Consider the following 19,341-nt stretch of genomic DNA (forward strand, 5'->3'; position numbering starts at 1 on the left):
TTAAAACTTTGTTGCTTATAAGTCTTTGCCCATTTCAAACATCACGTATCTCTTATTCAAAATGTTGAGTTCTAATCTTCCTTTCTCTCAATATGTACAAGGAAGACGTACAATGTTAGCATGGATTTTAGTTGCACATTCAATTGCAGCTGAAAAGCAAGGAATGAGGTTGAAACTGTTTGTACGGAGATGGCATAACAAAAAGAAGAAAATTAGAAGACCCAAGAGTTCGACATGATGGGAGACATTTTTCAGATAATGTAATTATTAAACGGGGTCTTGCTTAGAGAATCTGAAATAATTGTGGAACACATGTATGACTTCAATCATCACATGATTACTATATATGATACCTTAATTAAGTTTAGGCACTGATGACTCAACCCATTACATTACACCTACAATAATTAATTGCTTTGATTTAGTAACAGGATGGAATTGAAGACTTTTCTGCCCGAAAAGACTCGAAAGCTCAACCTCCATTAGGGCAGATCAATCAATCCCACCCCACAGCTTAGCTTGACTTTAATCTGCCCCAGAGCCAGCCACAGAATAGATTTTACTATTTTACTGCCATGTACGAAGATGGGCCTGGGCCTCATGCACGTGCGTGTGGGTAAATAATTCGGTCTACCACGTACGTACAATGATGATGACACACGTGCACATAGTTCATCAATTGAGGTGCAAGGGCGCAAGGCAAAGGGGAGTGAAAGAGAGCATCATCTCTTAACAGATGTTTCTAAAGTGTTTGGTTATGGGACCATTTTCTTTACGGAATGTCCTGCAAAAGTGGAACCATGCTCCTTCATTTCTGATCAATGAGACCCCTTCTTCTGTCTACTCTCATTACCAATATTATTCTAAACGTTTTCTATTTTGTTTTTATCATATGCGTTTTCTCTTTTTCCTTTTCTTTTTTTTATTTTCTTCTTTTTGGAGGGTGATGGGATTCTCTTGTATTAGAACTTAAAGGCTAATTTTCCAAAAGCACTCTTAGTGGGATCTTGCTAATGCACACTTACAATTAGGTCCCCCATCAACAAGAGGCCAAAGAGAGCCTTTCATTTCCTCGTTTATGCGTTCAAAGAAAGTCTTCAAATGGGTCCTAGCCATGGTCTGACCCGGGTGGACTCGACCGGTTGGGTGAGCCAAATTAATATCTAGTCCATTGATTTCGATGATCATGAGATGGGATTCCATTTTGGCAATAAGTGGTATAGGTTTAGACCCACCAACAAGTCCAACAGTCCTTGTTGATTTTATCTTTAAGCTCTCGGAAATTTGCTCCTTTTCAAGTGGGAGGAAGGGCATGGTCAATGTCTGTCGAAAATGCGGGCAGGATCACATGTAAGATGAGTTTTTATTTTCCTTGAAAGCTAATTTCTTTACAAGCAACAAGTCGTAAGAAAAACAGTTCCTGTATATTTGTGATCACGCACTATATAACAAGGTGCGATTATGTTCACAACTCGTTGTCGGTGAAAGGGAACGAACTTACCATATGTCATCGAGCTAGTTGACTATGCATACCAATGCATGACAATGTAATGCCGTGGAGGAGTTTGGACTTTTTCCTTTCAATCTCTTTCTATCTTTAAAATAATTCCAGAAGGCACTATGAAGAGTTCCAGATCATTCTTTTCTTGCCTAAATATTGCACATCTACTAGGTTTTTTCCCTTTCAGGATACATATACTTATGTAATCAATAAAACGAATTGGTTGGTGCTTGGTAGTGTCTAAACTCTAAAACAACGAAAATGTTGATGTAGTCCCTTGATGTTTCCTTAGGAAGGTGGTTGACTATTTCCCATATTAGAAGTTTGTATAGAAAACAAGTATATTCATGCATCATTAAATTCTTCACAGATTCAGTGTTCAAAAGGAGGCCACCGAGAACCAAAGTCCATGCAGATTCCCAAGCACTAATTAATTTATATATTTACAACTGAAAAACCCAAAAAATTTTGATCATTTCCTTCAAAGAGAAGACAAAATTTCTCAGCACACCATAACCCAAAAATGATTTTGAAATGATTGGATTTTTCGATAGCTATATATTTACAATTACTTTTACTCTATGCATATATTTAAACTCGATGGTAATTATCAATTAGAAGAATTCAAAATTTTAAATTTCAAATTCATGTTTTATTATATGTGAATTTGATCAAATTTTACGTAAGTTTATCATTTGTTTAGTTCATTGATTGATTTTTTATCTTGCTTGTAATGATTATGTCGAGAATTCTTAAATTGTGATTGTAATTTTTAATTACTTAATTATAATTATTATTTTGATAAAAAAATATTGACACTTCCATGCTAATTTAAGAAGTAATTGGACAAACAATAATGCATGCATGATGGTATACCTTCAAAATATGTTTACATTTGCACCCATGCATTTTCTCAGAATGTAGTCATTATATGTTATTTATTAACCGCAACTTGCAGTAAGTCAACAAGCACTGTAAACGATTTACATGAAAATTTTTTATGGGTAATTATAGCACCACAGATTCGCATTAGAGCATATAATTAATTTCTCTAACCTTAATAATTGTACTTGAAAGATTTATGACTTCTTAGTTTGTATATATATCATGGAATGCTCTCCATCAAGTGCACTATCTTTGACCCAAAAACGTATAATTGTGCTTCAAAATGCTTGTATAATAACAACTAGCCACTCTTCTTTAGACATTAACCATAATTAACCTTACCTCAATGACCCAACTAATTTAGGTTAATTAACCTCTTGCATTGGCTTAAGCATACCCCTTTTCAGGGGTGTCTCCATCGCATTGATGTTGCTCCTCTCCCTTTTTTGGGTGTTTTTTTTTTTTCACTTTGGAAGAAAGTGGAAGACTATATGTTAAGTGGAATCATCACCCACGCTTGTAATATGGATGATGGCATCACACCATGATTTGTGGATTTTGGCAACACACTTAGCAACTTCAGAGCATCTTTGGCCTTATAACTCATGATTTCGTGTTGAGTGACAGCCGGACCGCGTGGCCGCACCGGAGCTAGCCAGCGTGCTGGCATGCTAGCCACCCATGTACTCCCATTACCACGCATGGTTCAAAAAGCTTTTCAATTAGTGTTTTTTATTTAAAACAACCTTTTTAGCCCACAATTCCAGTCCAAAGCATTTTCACAAACTTTCCAAAACCCTACAGCTTCATCATGTAATTTTACCAAACAATTAAGAGAGAAAAGAAAAAGAGAGAGAGAGAGCTTCAAGCTGGATTCAACTCCTTATAATATATAGATTTTGGGGTTTGAAGTTAATGTATTAGTTTAAATATTCACTTGAGAACAAGAAACCAAATAATTTTATTACGTTCAATTAAGTTATTAAATTTTTATTTTGAGTCAAATAAGTCCTTGTAATTTTATTTTTAATCAAATAAGTTTTTATACTTTTATTTTGAATCAAATAAATTTTTATGATTAATGATTGTTCTTTAATCAAAATGTTATTTATCATTTTATATCACGTGATGTTAAGTTAATATGTTAAGATATTATAATTGATGATAATATAGCATGTTAATGTAACATAATTGATGATGACATGATATATTGATTTAGCATGATGACAATAACATATGATAGTTTTCACTTTCTACATCAATCTCATGTCAGTGCTATGTGAATATAAATAAGTGATATTTTGATTAATATAATTAATCAATTATTAATTATAAAAATTTATTTAACTCAAAATAAAAATAAAAGAGCTTGACTGAATATAATAAAAAAATAAAAACTTATTTAAATATTTTTTAAATAGTTTAAGAATTTATTTGAGCATCAATCTTAATTTATTTAATAAAAAGTCAATGATCTGAAATGAATTCACGGATTGTACTGCTAGATCGTGGTCTATTAATATATATTAAGTAAATGTTGCATTGGTCTCATGGTCAAACGTAATCGACAGTGAATGAATCTACGATCCTCCTGGAACTTGGAGACTTAAGCATTTGGTTCATTGCATTTCATCCAAAAAGACAAAGACAATGTCGCTTCCATCTACTTTGTAAACTTTCTTTCTTTTTTAATCTATAAATCTCAATCCAAGCATATTTTTGCCTTTCTTTACAAGCCAAACACTTATAATTAACAGAAAACTATGGTTATACTTGTAATGAGGACAAAATCCCGGGTTAGAATAACGAAATAGCTGTTTGGATAACATTCTTTATAAAATCTAAGCTTTGATTAATTTCTATTGGATCTATATGTTGGAACCCAGCCATTAATGGTGTGACAAATGTCTGCAATTCAGCATGTTAACAAAATGGGGGGAGGCTTCCCTCCCCAACAATCCCTGAAGAGCTGTCTACTGAAACATGCATAGATCGTTTTCTTTTAATCAATGCAAATCCCGTTGCCTCCGGACAACACCAATATCTTTCCCAACCCAAAAAATTAAAGTCAAAAAGACTAACAAAAAGGCAATCATATAAGTACTACATGTATATATTATATAGTTTATCTTTTCCTTTTTTTTTTTCTTTTCTATTCTTTTACATGGTTGTAGCTGAAAAATCAAAGAACATGATTGAATTTTAACAAAAAATATGGACGAATATTATTGAATTTCTTTATGATGATAATTCATAAAAGAATTTTTAAAGGTTTTGAGCATTTCAAATTAAAAGCAATGGGATGCAAAGTAGTTGTGTTCTTGTAGCAGTGCCCACCCATCGCTCTCTTACTTTTGAATATGAGCATTGTTATATGTGTGAGAAGGAAAAGAAAATAGAAATATAACACAACTTGGGACTGTGAATGTTAATTGTGACAGAAGGGACAAAAGGGAATAAAGAAAACAACTGGGAGTGTGGGGGGTGATGGTTTGGGGAGGCACTTTTATCAAGGCCTGGAAATGTAGGGTGGTAGCCTATTCATTTTCCGACAAGTAAACAAAGGATAGCCTTCACTGCCCTTCCGTTGGTAGGCAAAAGAAAGGCAAAGGTTAAATAAAGAAAGAAAGAAAGAAAGAAAGATCAAAGTAAAAACCTTCTCACACGAATTCTATGGAAAGGTCAATTGTCAAATCTCACATTCTCCCCCCTCAGCCCTCTGAGTATTTGATGACTGATGACCCCCACACACACAAATTCACCAACCCAAAAACTATTCCCACTAGCCATGTGACGTGAATGAGTAAGTGGGGTTTTGTTTTTTTTTATTTAATTTATTTTCTCTTTATACTCGCACCACCCAAAAATATATAAATGTTACTAATTTTTTTTAATCATTTTTCTTCACAAATCTTATGCTTATGATTTCATAGAGGTATGGAACCAACCAATATGTAGTACTATATATACCATCATCATCATCATCAGCTCTGCTTCCAATTAGTCAACTCTTATTCGGTCCTGGTCAACGTCAAGTGTGCACTGCTCTCCTAATTGCCTGCCCTTTCCTTAATCTCCAAGCATGGCCTCTCCTCGATACAGTCGAGTCAGATTTTCTGCGCTATACCACTAGCTTTGCCTCTTTCTCCTATGTGCCTATATCTTTAGTCAGGTGATTTGTCATTGCTTGATACTACTATAAACACATGAGTAATTAATTAATTGGTGTTAAAGCTAGTTCCAGCCTCAAGCAATAAACTTAACGTTTTGAGATCTCAATATTATTTGTTTGAATTTTCTCTCAATGAATATGTACGCCAGTTTCTTCATTAATTAATATAAGATAATTTTTTAACACAAAATACATATATTTATTATTAAATTAAATATTTATTATTAAAAAATTAATAATTTTGAAAAAAAAAAAAGAAATATGACAGAAAACAAGCTATTATGCACTATTGCAATGTTTCGGCTATACATACTTTGTCTAAAAGTGGAGAAGAATTTGGGACTTGTAAATTCGAGGTCAGATGTGGTTTGTTTGGTTAAGGCTCTTAATTTTAATCCATTAATTGCATGTGCTAATCTAAACAATAGCAATGCTAAGGCTTCTATCACACCGCCCTTAAACTTTTAAGATTATTACTACTAACTTCTCTTGTCTTGTATTCATGTGCAAAAGCCAAAAAGCATATATTCTCGTAGCATTTAATTAAAATCTAAAAAATAAAGTATACAAATATGAAAACCCTATGGTCTGAATGAAGTAATAAATCTTAGAGTTTCATTAATTAGGAGGAAAAATGGTTTAATAAAGTAAATTTATGAGATAGGGTAGGCAACTGTCAAATGACATTGATATATATCAAACCTAATTGGAAAGTTGCAAAATAATATAGATAGATTTGATTGGCTATTGACCTACTTCAAGTAATAGTCTTTCCAACATTTACCATAGCCATTGCAATTGCCTGCTGTTACAAGAGAGGAGATAACTCTCTCTTCTTTTTACTAATTATTTTATATGCATAAGTGCTCACTTGGGATGCTCAGGATGAGTCATGGCATGTTCTTTGTAAATGATCAAGGAATTAACAAATAAATTGGAGGCAATTAAGATTACAAAAAAAAAAATTCTGAAAAGAAGCATCTTTAAAAATGTAGCCCATCACTTTTAAGGGAGAAGGGGACATGAAATCAATGGGAAGCAGTCAAAATAAGTTATATACAACTCATGAGCCAAAATAGTTTCTGAATGAGAATTTCCAAATCAGAGGGGGATGGCTGCCTGCTGTGTGTTACTCTTGTGATAAAGGTGTTGGGCCAACAATTAGTAATAGGCACAAAAACAAACCAACTAATAAGAAAAAGATGACGCTTATAAAATGCAAAAAGGAAAAGGCCAATAATGATATGGCCTTGCTTCACTGTAGAAAAAAACAGCATCTAAGAAAAAGTGTTTCTTGGCTTCCAAACAGACCAGAAAAAGTTTCTTTTGCGAAACTGAGATATTATATCATTTGATTTGATTAAATCGAATTAAACCCACAAAATTCAGTTTATTTTACAATAAATCTGACAACACGAATCCTTGTCCACGCGCTCTTAAGGCCACTGCAGTTTAAACAAGAAGAAGACAAACAAAAAACTCCAACTAACCCATTGTTCACGCTCTGTCAGTGCATCTTACTGTAATGGAACTCCTCTTCAACTCTTCCCCCTTTTTTTTTAATGAAAAAAAAAATTAAAACTGTTTGTAATGCTATTGCTATTTGTATAATGGCCTCAACATCCCACGAGCCTCACATCTGCAAAATTTCCAAGCTTTCTCTCTTTCCATTAGGCATTATCCTTATCTCTGTGAACTCCACTCTTCAATTATTTCTCTCTCAATCCAATTTCTCCTTTAAAATTTTCCTCCAAGGCTTTGCTTTTCATTCGTTTCAGTTTGATCTTTGATTGTTTCTTTCTTTGCCAAAAAACAAATTCATGGCTCTCGAAACTTGGCTGATAAAAGTGAAAAAAACGATATCCAACAGCCTGGATACTGCAAGATCTTCAATACCCAACTCAAAAGCTTCAAAGCATAAAGCCAACGTTGGAGTTTTATCCTTTGAAATCGCTGGACTTATGTCAAAGCTTCTCCATCTTTGGAATTCTCTTTCAGACAAGAGCATAATTCGTCTTCGTGATGAATCGATATCTCTTGAAGGAGTCCGCAAAATTGTTTCGAACGATGAGTCTTTCCTGTTGGGGCTGGCCTGTGCAGAAATGGCTGAAAACGTCAGGCTGGTCGCGAAATCTATTTCCAGGATAAGCAAGCGATGCCAGGATTCGAATCTTCAATGTTTTGATCGGTGGTTTGATGAGTTTGCCAACTCGGGCCACGATAGTCATGGCTGGGTTTTGAGTTCCAAAGATATGGAAGCTAAAAACAAGAAGATGGACAGGTACGTGACCATTACGGCGACTTTGTATAAAGAAATTGAGGAGTTATCGACAATTGAGAACAGTTTGAGAAAGTCCTTTCAGTGTAAAGAGTACGAGTCTTCAATCAAAGAGCAAAAGATTATTGATCTACAGCAAAAGCTTTTCTGGCAAAGACAAGAGGTTAAGTGTTTAAAAGAGAGATCTTTATGGAACAGAAGCTTTGACATGGTTGTTTCCATGCTTGTGAGATCGATTTTCACTATTTTGGGAAGGATCAATCTTGTTTTCGGGATTGGCCATGGCTATCCACCTTCTTTACCTCGATGCCTGTCAGCTTCTGCAACAGTCCATCCAACTGAAAACCCTAACGCTTATAATTTTGTATCGGGGCCATTGAAGAGTTCTAAACCTGAAGAAAAGAAAGACTTGGCTGTCAGGTTTTTCGAGTCGAACTCAAAGCTACTGAAGCCTCCACCAAGTACGTTAGGTGCTGCAGCTTTAGCTTTACACTATGCGAATTTAATTATCATTATGGAGAAAATGATCAAGTCACCACAATTGGTTGGCGTTGATGCAAGAGATGATCTTTATTCCATGCTTCCAAGCAGTATAAGATCGTCTCTAAGGGCTAGACTAAAAGGAGTAGGATTCTCAGCGAGTGATCCAGTGCTCGCCGGAGAATGGAGAACAGCTTTGGGAAGGATCTTGGCTTGGTTATCACCGTTGGCACACAACATGATCAAATGGCAAAGTGAAAGGAGCTTTGAGCAGCAGAATTTGCTGCCTAAAACAAATGTTCTTCTCCTGCAAACTCTATTCTTTGCAAATAAAGAGAAGACAGAAGCAGCCATCACCGAGCTGCTGGTAGGTTTGAATTACATTTGGAGATTCGAAAGGGAAATGACTGCAAAGGCCTTGTTTGAGTGCAGCAACTTTAATGGGTTGTTGAATTTGCAAAGTTCCAGCTGAGGAGAGGGATGGGCTTAATTTCTTGTTTCTTCCTTTTTGGGCTTTTAATTTTGTTTTTCTGCAATTTTTATCATGGTTTCTTTTAGATTGAACTGGAGTTTCAGATCTTTCAAGGGTTTGTTTTGCAGTTCTAACCCCTGATCTGTATATGGTATAATATAGATGTATGTAAATGACATGAACTGATGAGTAAAATTTCAGAATATTATTGCATGGCCTTTCATTCATGGCTTATAGTCATGTGAAAATATTCCTCTTATTTTAAGTCCTACTACATATATTGTTTTGCTTTCTTCTTGTTATTACAACCACCGGATCCAGATTCGTTATAGCTAATAGACTAGTTCATTTCGTCAATTATTTAATGAACTTGCTGTTGATCAGATTTTCTCTAAAGGCCATATTTCAGATATAAACAAATAGGAGCAGCCTAGCAGGCGAGCAGCTAGCTGTTAGACCGAGATTGGGAATGGCCCTACTCATTTGCGATGTTACATGTTTATATATATATATATTGTGCTTCAATGGCCACATGGAATCTCTGTAATACTATTTCGTCATCGTATCACTTGACTCGTTTTATATATATATATATATAGTACATAGATATTGTAGAGCTAGGCCGCCGGAGTCAATATTCTTGCTATATATCTGTGATGGACACATTACAACTAAGATTTTCGGTCTTTTTTTTAAAATATAACAATTACTCAAAAGGCAGAAATTTTGGGTATTTAGTTCGGCAGAGTTTAGCAAAGCATTTGGTGTGTCATTCGTCATCTAATTAGAGTATTCAAGCTCAAGTACTTTGAAGCCTAGTTGGAATATTATGTAGCTATAAAAGGAAAAACGCCAGTTAGGTTTTTTAATTTTATCGTGAAGGATAATCTTAGCACAAAGACAAACTCCTCCACTCTTGCTATCCATTTTGTTCATGTCTTTTTTAGTTTGTTAAGCATACTTTATATTTTCGTTTGTTGGTTATACAGCTCATAGCTTCACAAATGCCTAATTAAGATTCAGTTTTTCTCGTAAATGTTCCCACCTTTTCTCTCCCTTTTGTCTCCTCTAGGGGCCCCTGTACACCTTTCTTCTACAAAACATTGGTTTCTAATAATAATATCCCAAAGATTGTACTGAAGAGAGATGAGGATGTGATGCGCATCTTATGAATACATTTGCCCCACCCCTCATGAATTCTTTTCTTACTTTAATAAAATTTTTCCAAGCCAGCCGGCGTGTCCTGTTGGAATATAAGGGATTTAAATAAGAGGCTTGATCCTCACCCTTTGGAAGAGTAGGAATCAAATTTATCTGATCTTCATGAATTAGGATTTTATGTGAAATACAATGGGAGTGCGTGAAAAATGAGAAGCATATGCAGAACAGGCATGCAGAATAATGTAAGGGGTTCAGACCCTGATGCATATGGATCTGTGATATATATTTTAGCCGATGAACACCAATCAGGGGGAACACAGAAGCAAAGGTGGTAGGGAAAGAAATAGAAGCCATTGATAATAATGAAGATTTTTTTTTTCCCTTCAAGAAGTATTGTTCACAATGTGATTCCCCCTCAACCTCTAATTGTGGGAAAAGCGACTTTCAAGGAATTGCAACTTGCAGCTAGGCTCTAGTAGCATCGTGACAACGACGCCATGCTAACGAGGAATGTTGGTGCATAGTTTCACACAACCATCTCTAGTTGTGGTTTTTATAACCAAGAAAAGAAAAAGAGTTTTTCATGTAAGGTTGGAAACTCACAAATCAGTGCCAAGTGGCTGAGGATGCTCATATATAATAAACATATAATTTTAGACCAGATCCGAACAGAATGCCATTGCCATATGCTCTAAGGCTGAGAATTGGACTAAATTTCTCTTAGCTCTTGTTTTTAATGGACCTAATTCCAGGGAAAGCCAGATGGATGCATGTCATGGTAGTCGCTAAGGAAGAAATAAGTGATGACCTTTTGCCCAAAACACGCTTTAAAATGAAAATGGATTAAGTAGATTTTGAGTAACATGTTGGTGGGATTGACAGGCTAAGCAGGCTCTGTACCACCAGATATGCACCCAACAGGCCTTGTGGGTTCATAAAAAGCCCATAAAACCCATCACATTGACAAAAGAATAGAGTCCAGGACCCAGTTACTAGCTAAATCGGTAACTGTATGGTCCTGAACTAAAGCCAGCCCTCAGAAACACCCAACGAAGCAACCCAAAAAAAAAAAAAAGGTACGGATAAAATTGTAATAATTCAATTCTTCAACTTCTTACCACATGATGAATGTAAGTACTGAAGTTGATTGCTAATGTCAACTGTCAAGGCAAGGCAGATATGAGGGAAACATCTGTTAAGGTGGCTAGGTGAAGCCTGTGGAAGGCCACGCAAGAAATCCACCTGCCTCACCTCAACCTGTTGCTTGATCTTGGTTAAATAATTCCAACTTATCAATTATATCTATTTTCTTTCCTTTTTTTTACTTTTTTTTTTTTTGGTGGGGGGAGGGGGCATGGTGCATGAATATACGCAAATTACTAAAGCAGACGAATATTTATTTTAAAATATAAAATGTTAAAATAATATTACAAGTTTATTAATCAGAAACCAAGTTACACAATGAGTATGTGCCCTCTCTCCCATAAATAGAAAGATAAAGACAATAATTATTTCTAAGGTAAAATATTTAGATACCCTTAAGTTTTGACAAAAATACACAAAGATCTATTAATTTGAAAAATGAACACTCAAATCCAAATGCCTTAAAACCGTTAGTAGAAAAAAAAAAAAACTAAAATACTTTTTTTTTCTTTCTCTCAATTTTTTTAAAACAATTTGACTGGCCGACCGTACTTCCTTAAGCCAACCAGCCACCTTGTGGTCAAATCTGACACTCCTCGACGTCGAGGAGCACCAGATCGCCACCAAAGGAGATCACAACAGCCCCCTTTGAAGGGAGCGCGACAACTCCCTTAGAGGGGAGCTCCGGAGCTCCCTTGAGGGAGTGTGATTCTCCAGCCATATCCGATCGAATCTGGCTGGAGAAAGTAGGTAGTTTTATTTAAAAAAAAAAAAAATTAAAAATAAAAATTTATATAATGTTGTAATTTTTGACATATTCGAATGTAAAATTGTAAAAAAAATATTATCACGTTAACAAACTAATAGAAATTTTAACGTTTGATTAATAGTTGAACTCTAACAATAGATATTTTTTAAAGTAAAGTGTCTATTTTTTAAATTAATAAATTTTTATATAATTTTAATCAAAATTTAAAAATATTAAGATATTTTACCCTTTATTTTTGAGACTCAATAGTCAGGTTACACAATGAAAGCAATCCTCCCGTCTCCTAACCCCATTGACGGAGAAGGCCATATGAGGCCACTAAAATCTAAGTTAGACATATGTATGTACACTATGGTAAAGAAGTCATTTCTATCTCCTCCATAAATCAAAAAGATAACAATATTCTAAACTTCTAACAAAGGGCTGGGAATTAAACATTCATGAGACTCGAGCACAGAGACAGCTATAACTTATAAATCTAATATCCATTTTAAAGACAAAGGGAGAATGACCAACCAAAACAATAACCTTAAACTCTAAACTTTCCATAATAGCAGTGACTGGCAGACATGCAATTTCCACATCCATCAGAATTACTTGAGAACGACTAACTACTTGATGTGCGTGTCTGTGCATGTTTTGATAGTTAATGTGTACTTTGAATGTGCGAACTGCAAAGTATATGTGCATAGTGCACATACTGATATGCCAACTCACCTTTACCTGGAAGACCTAGACTCATCAAACGATAAAAGGACTGACCAAAACATAATTCCCCAGCAAAATCCTCAACCAAGACCCAGTAAATTTTGATCTAATGCAAGACAGGGAAGGACAGAGTTCTCCCTGCAAAGTGCAAGTGCACCTACGATATGCCAACTCTCCCTTATTTGGAGACAAAAAAGTATGTAAGGACTGACCAAAACATAATTCCCGAACTAAATCCATAATCTCCAAGTAAGTTTTGGTCATGCAAGAAAGTAGCATTGGAAAAGACAGAGTTCTCCATCTGATTCTTAGCAATTGTTAAAGCTCCATACACTTCAATCTAGTAATACAGTATTCCTAAACTCCAGTAGTAATGCATAAGACTCGACTCTTGCTTTCACCGAAAGGACAGAGTACTCCCTGGAAAGTATATGTGCACCTACGATACGCCAACCTCTCCCTTATTTGGAGACAAAAAGTATGCAAGGACTGACCAAAACATAATTACCCGACTAAATTCATAATCTCCAAGTAAGTTTTGATCATGCAAGAAAGTGGCATTACAGAAGACAGAGTTCTCCATCTGATCCTTGGCAAGTGCTAGTATCACAGTATCCCTAAACTCCAGTAGTAATGCCTAATACTCAACTCTTGCTTTCATCGAAAATCCGATTAGGGGTTAAGAGAACGGAAGGGGATAACTAACCAGGTTGTCTGGCCCGACTATTAGAAAAAAAAAAATCAGAGTACACACAGAGAACACACCCACACATTAGATATGAAGCACATAAACTAAATCCTAAACTGCAATTTACCACCTTTGCAATCTGGGTTTTCCTTGACCAAAGCCTCGCGACCAATTGCCTTTAGATCAACACAACATTCATGTTCTTCAGGGTATCTGTGTTTTCCACAGAACAGATTCCCACACCTACATGTAAACCCAGTTAGTCCAACCCGCTTGTTGCGGCTGTTGCACCTGTTCTTTGTGCTTGCCAAACTAGCACCACCAGAATTATTAGTCCAACCAAAGGTAAAGCCAACGCTGCCATTACTATTATTAACATGAGACACCGAGTAAGGAGGAACCGTAAAACAAGAGTTGAGAGGTTGATCTGTTGTTGGGATCAAAGGTTCCCCTATTGGGTTGTGGTTTTGGAACTCTCCTACTAGAAAATCTTTGTAGCATTGGGAGCACAGATTGTTTCTCTGTGCTGATCCATTGAAGCTGCACGCCTTGGCGCAGAGTTTTCGATCCATGCTTTCTACTGACTCCATCTCGTCTATTTTCTTTTCTATTTCTTAAATTAGTCAAAGCTTTTGTAGGTTCTCTCCCCTGCGGTGAATCTTGAAGCTATTGAGATTTCATTAGGGATTGGGAGGATGCATGGCTTTATATAGTAGTAGCGGAATAACAAAAGTGTTCTTCGCATCGAATGCCTCGCTAATTAACGCGGACTAAAAGTTTTTAAGGATTTTCTCTTTCATAACGTAGAAAACTCATGATGAAAGACTAAAAAGTTACATGCAAAAGGCCGGGTTGGTCCATTGAAATTAGTCCAAGCTCTGACCGGCCCATTTATGCCCCAAGTTCTCCGAGCCCATCTTTCTTTTGGGTTTTTTTTAAACTTTCTATTTTCGTGATTACCATTTTTGGCCACCTTTCACCTTATTTCTTAAATTAATGTATTAAACCACATAACTGAAAAGAAGTCACTATTTGCTCATAATGCTAAGTAAATTTAGTCACGACCACGTTGAGCGTGGTTTGACCTACCAAATCCAAAATTAAGGTGCTCTCAATTCTCAAATCTCTCTTCGACGCAAGGTAGAGTGGGAGCAGGTGAGCCTAACCTTTTCAAGCTCAGGAATGGTGCAGTTCGGAGGTTTGGTTTGCAGCAAACTCTTCTAATCCACTTAGCACCAACAATATATAGGAAAATATTGTGCACAAAGACGAACGCACAAGGGACCATTGGAGCTATTTCAGAATGGCAGAGAAGGAACCCACAGAGCATTCTAACAAAAGGAAAACGAGGTTGCCACCTTCAGTTCCATTCCTTTGGGAAGTGAGGCCGGGAATAGCAAAGAAAGATTGGAAACCAGGGGTTTCTTCAGTTACACCAACTTTACCACCTCGAACTCCAATCAAGCTTATAGCCTCAGTTCCCTTTAATTGGGAGGAAAAGCCCGGTACACCATTGCCCAGGTTCTCCCAGCCTCCAGTAGAACCAGCAGCCGTGCCCCTATCAGCAAATCTCATGACTCTACCTCCACGTCCAGTATACACTCCAGCCTATTTTAATGGCTACGACAACAATGATGACCGAGGTGATGGCAGTGATGAACAAGACGTGGTGCCTGAAATGGATCTTGAAACATTTGGTTTTGAGACAGATGATTCCTTTAGCTCAGCTCCATCCCTCCTAGCGAATTGCCTTGTAGCATCAACAGCGATTTGCACTGCTGTTCCAGTGCAGAAAACTTACCATGCAGATAATAGCAGTGACCATCCAGAAACACCTTCCTCGCCAGCTTCGGAAACTGAAAGTAGTACAAGCAGCTATGCAACTGGCACTTCAAGCCTTGTGGGAGCTTCTTTCCTGGAATGCCTGTTTCCATTGCTTCCACCTAATTCTGGTTTCCTTGAAAAGGCCAGGTACCCCAACCACCAGGGATCTCAGACTCAAAATGATTTTGATCGTGAGAGTAATAACACTGTTGTCATAAGGAGGCCAGCAACACTTGGAGAGCTGATAATGATGAGCAGGAGGATGAGTTATCAAAGAAAGGCTGTTCTAATGCCAGAGCAGCATCTATCAATGGTAATTCTAAATTTCCTGCTCCATGTTTCACCATTACTATTGCCTGACTAAGCCGCTATAGAACAACTAGGAAGTATGTCTAGAACAAAACTGCTTTTCATTAAACTAAAAGAGCAAAAATTTGCATTTCAAATTATCTTCTTTCATTTCTTTTGTCCAAAAAACCAATATTATCACCTTTTGGCACTACCATAGAAACAAAAAGTTGTAATTCTAACCATCTACTAATAACATTCTACTCTTGCCTGAATGAAACTATGACAGGAATTTCTGAAGGAAAGAGCTCCCGGATGCTGCATCTTTGGAACTGGCATCAAACTGATTGAAGGATTGCAATGGAAGAAGTTCCAACCAAGACTGAAATTCTTGTAGAAGAGGGGCCCAATTGGCTTTGCTGTTCAATACAACCCTAAAATCAGTACATCAAGAAGCTTCCAAATCAGTTTCTGGCTTCAGAAAATTAGGATGTAAATAATTTACAAGCCTGGAATGTATCAATGTTATTATTAAGCTGCAAGAACATCAACGGAGACAAATCTGTGTTGAAGATCCAACTTAGATATTGTGCATGCCCGCACCCTCGTTTAGTTGCAAAAGAAATATCTATGACAGAGAAATCCTACCAGTGATCAAAGCAAATAGCTCAAATGTGATTTATAGTATTTTCAAGTGGATTGCGTACAGATTTCAGCAACTTCTCGAATCCGCCCCATAACGACAGGAATGTCCTCCGGAGCTAAGGCAGTAAAACAACACCGGAACCATCCTGGTTCTATGCAGTGGCAAGCTGAGCCAGGAGTTACATTGATCTTAGCCACATTCAATAGCATATCCCATAGCTCAAGTTCACCTTTCTCGCTGTAAGTGGGGGTTAATTTGCTCATATCAGCCCAACAATACAAGCCAGCAGAGCTATCTGCACAATTAATACCTAACTCTTGCAGACCAGCCACAAACAAATCATGCATATTTTGTATCCTCTTTTTATTGGTCTCAATGTATTCCTCAATGAATCTTGTATCCGACAGCATTGAAACTAGTAACCTTTGGGTTGGAGCAGAAATAGAAGAAAACCTAGTTAATTTTCTAGCAGCAGCTAAAACATTCTCATTAAATGAATAGATCATTCCAACCCTAAATCCTGGGAGAGAGAGGTCCTTTGATAGCCCATACACTATATGAACCCTGCTTTTATCAGAATCCTCTGAGTCAAGAACTTCAGCCATGCTGACAAACTCCTCTTTGCCATACATAGACCCTGCAAATATTTCATCTGATATAATATGGATGTTCTTCTCTCGAGCAAAGTCCAAAAGCTCGTAAAGCATCTCCCGAGAAAGTAGATTGCCAACAGGATTTGCAGGGTTTGAAAGGAGAATTCCCCGAATTTTTGTTCCTCGTTTCCTTGTCTGGTTGAAAGCTTGATCCAGTGCACTGATAGTTAACATGAAATTGTCTGTGCTGCGACAATGGACGGGTATTAGCTCCACTCCTGTTCGCCATTTCACATCCCTGTCAAAACTGTAGACCATTTTCTAATTAATCCAATAGCACCATCATTTTTCCTTTCTTTCTTACATTACCTTGCATATGTGTGTGTGTTTGGGAAGGGGGGGGGGGGGGGGGGGGGGGGGGGGGGGGGGGGTGAATCTGTTGGGAAAAGTGTATATTTGTAATCATATAAAGTCTTGGAATGAAGGTCAAATAGTTACCCAGGATAATAAGGTGTCGGAACAAGAAATGCATTCCCATGATCTGCCAAGCAGAAGCATAATGTCTCAATTGCAGGAGTCGCACCCGCTGTTAAAACCATCTGCAATGGTTCAAATGAGACAGCTCCTCCCATAACACGAGACATAAAACCTGCCATAGCCTGCAAAATCCCAATAACAGATTAAAAAGAAATAACACCAGACTGTCTCAAACGCATTCCTATTGCATTACCATCTAATTCTTTATGTATAACAAAATTGTCGCTAAACTTGATAGTCGAAAGGATAACTACAAAAGCATACTGCATCCATCATTGTTCCAAGTCTTAATCTCCACCACCAATATGAATAAATGTGGACAAAAAGTGATGAAAGTTAGCTCTACTATATAAACACTCAACAGTCTACGCAGTGTGAAAATATAAACGAAAATCTTCAGTTTGCAACCATGCATCTCACAGTTCCAAAACAAAAAGATTAGGTAAGAAGAGTAGCCCCATAATCAAAAGCTTTTTGACAGCATTCACTGGTAAAAGCTTAACTAAGAAACTGTCTCAAACGAAGCATCTCCGATTCCTAAGCTTTGTCTTAAACCACTATATAACATCTTGTCTTAAACCAATTAAATTTATTCATTTTAATGTGTGCCTTTATATATGATAACGATAAAAAAACACAAAAAAAGAAAATTTTTATCCCTCTACACATTTTAACCTCTCTTTTCTCCCTAAAGTTGATATGCAAAATGTTTCTCACAATTTGTACCCCATGAATTTTTTAACTTGAGATTGATAACATTTTCAACCACTGACTGAAAATAAATACATTAGCACCAAATATCAAAATTCATTCCAAAAGGCAACAATTCGAAAAATGAATTCAGATAGAAGATTCAAAATTACAACTTCATAAAGATTCCTGGTAAGAAAAATTATGCATTTATATTTACTTGTCTTAGAAAGTAACATATCCAGAGCTTCCAACATAAATCTAGAAAAAAACAATTCAATATATAATAATATCTAGAAATTGACTGCACATATACTTACATAAACTAATTGTCCAGTTAAACATTCAACTAAACCAATAAACAAAAAAAAAAAGGTACAGAATACTATAGAGATGTCTAAATTACCAGTTTGAGTTCCATTGTTCCATCAAAAGGCTGGTAAGTTGCAATCCCACTAATGCTCAAATCACCGCCCTCTCTTCCCATTATCGAATCCCTCAAGTTCTCCAACATCCATTTCTCAATTAAATCAAAACACAGCTGGAAAAATTTTAAAACAGAAAAATAAACAAGCAATTAGAATTAACATAAACCACACAATGAAACCATGTTAAAAAGAAATGCTTACCCTATTCTCTGACAAGCCGAGCTGGATAACCCCATCCGGGTTACCTATTCTGTCATACGGATCCTCAGAAGCCTTATCCAACCCGACATAATACGGCGAGTCGTTCGGTTTTGCAATGGAACTCGCCCGAGAAGATATCCGAACCGGTCCAATCGAGCCGCGTGACAAAAGATTGGAGCGCGAAGAGGTTCTCGTCATCTCCGCCAGGTTGGATGACGACGTGGAGGGGGAAGAAGGACTGGACTGAGAGTTGGGAGAACGGTGACGTTTGAGGTAGAGTTGAAGGAAGTAGAAGAGAGCGCATGGGATAAGAGAGCCGAAGATTAGGCCTCCTCTTCCTTGGACCACGCCTTGGAGAGGTACTATGAGGCGCATGGCGGTTGCTCCGGAGGGCTTTCGGGATTGAACTTCAGGCTTAGGGTTGCGGTGTTGGATGGAGCGGGTCAGGGTCATGACCTGCCGGAGAGGAGAAGTTGAGAAGAAAGAGTGAAGGTTGGGCAAGTGATGGCGGTTGGCAAAGCCAGGGAGGGAATGATAGTACTAATCAGAAAAAATAAAATTATCTAAGAGAAAAGTGGTCACGTGAGTTTAGAGCCGTTGGTGACAAAAAGAGGCAGAGTAGGCCGTAGGATGAGCTTTGCCGATTTGGTGGTTTAGACATCTTTGTTGAGGTGGTCTGAGTTTACGATGAGGTCCCTACCTGCACCCCATTAGTTTTTTAAATTATAATTGTATGAAATGCGTGAATATCATTAATTAGACTTAAAAAAAGGGAGTATTTATTGTTACTTTTCTAATCTTTTGTTGTAAATCCATAAATATCTGAAGATAATTTATGAACCTTGAAAATGTCTTATCTAAAGCAAGAAGCTAAGTA

The 19,341-nt window shown here is 36.9% G+C and overlaps 4 protein-coding genes across 5 annotated transcripts; 2 read left to right on the forward strand and 2 right to left on the reverse strand.

The window, feature by feature from the left end:
- The first annotated feature begins 7,077 nt into the window (after nt 1-7,077).
- On the forward strand, nt 7,078-9,001 carry LOC18605422 (protein PSK SIMULATOR 1). Its single transcript, XM_007038418.3, has one exon. The coding sequence runs from the start codon at nt 7,379-7,381 to the stop codon at nt 8,786-8,788; it is 1,410 nt and encodes a 469-aa protein (XP_007038480.1). The 5' UTR covers nt 7,078-7,378; the 3' UTR covers nt 8,789-9,001.
- Nucleotides 9,002-13,361: 4,360 nt separating this feature from the next.
- LOC18605423 (zinc finger A20 and AN1 domain-containing stress-associated protein 1-like) lies at nt 13,362-13,847 on the reverse strand. The gene has a single exon (XM_018117581.2). The coding sequence runs from the start codon at nt 13,845-13,847 to the stop codon at nt 13,362-13,364; it is 486 nt and encodes a 161-aa protein (XP_017973070.2).
- A 421-nt stretch (nt 13,848-14,268) lies between these two features.
- Nucleotides 14,269-19,031, reverse strand: ACS12 (1-amino-cyclopropane-1-carboxylate synthase 12). 2 transcript variants are annotated; one of them, XR_016025316.1, is made up of 5 exons: nt 18,465-19,031; nt 18,242-18,376; nt 17,107-17,267; nt 15,640-16,915; nt 14,269-15,322 (listed from the first exon to the last, which is right to left on the reverse strand). XR_016025316.1 is itself a non-coding variant. In XM_018117467.2 (4 exons), the coding sequence occupies exons 1-4, from the start codon at nt 18,915-18,917 to the stop codon at nt 16,060-16,062; spliced, it is 1,605 nt and encodes a 534-aa protein (XP_017972956.2). In that variant the 5' UTR covers nt 18,918-19,031; the 3' UTR covers nt 15,515-16,059. The 2 variants fall into 2 exon arrangements, 1 of the variants encoding a protein (XP_017972956.2); XM_018117467.2 differs by lacking the exon at nt 14,269-15,322 and having other exon boundaries at nt 15,515-16,915.
- On the forward strand, nt 14,558-15,766 carry LOC18605425 (hydroxyproline-rich glycoprotein family protein). Its single transcript, XM_018117543.2, has 2 exons — nt 14,558-15,394; nt 15,659-15,766. The coding sequence occupies exons 1-2, from the start codon at nt 14,561-14,563 to the stop codon at nt 15,764-15,766; spliced, it is 942 nt and encodes a 313-aa protein (XP_017973032.2). The 5' UTR covers nt 14,558-14,560.
- Nucleotides 19,032-19,341: the final 310 nt, after the last annotated feature.

This window comes from Theobroma cacao, chromosome 3 (assembly GCF_053813885.1).
Source record: "Theobroma cacao isolate CCN51 chromosome 3, ASM5381388v1, whole genome shotgun sequence".
NCBI lineage: Eukaryota > Viridiplantae > Streptophyta > Magnoliopsida > Malvales > Malvaceae > Theobroma > Theobroma cacao.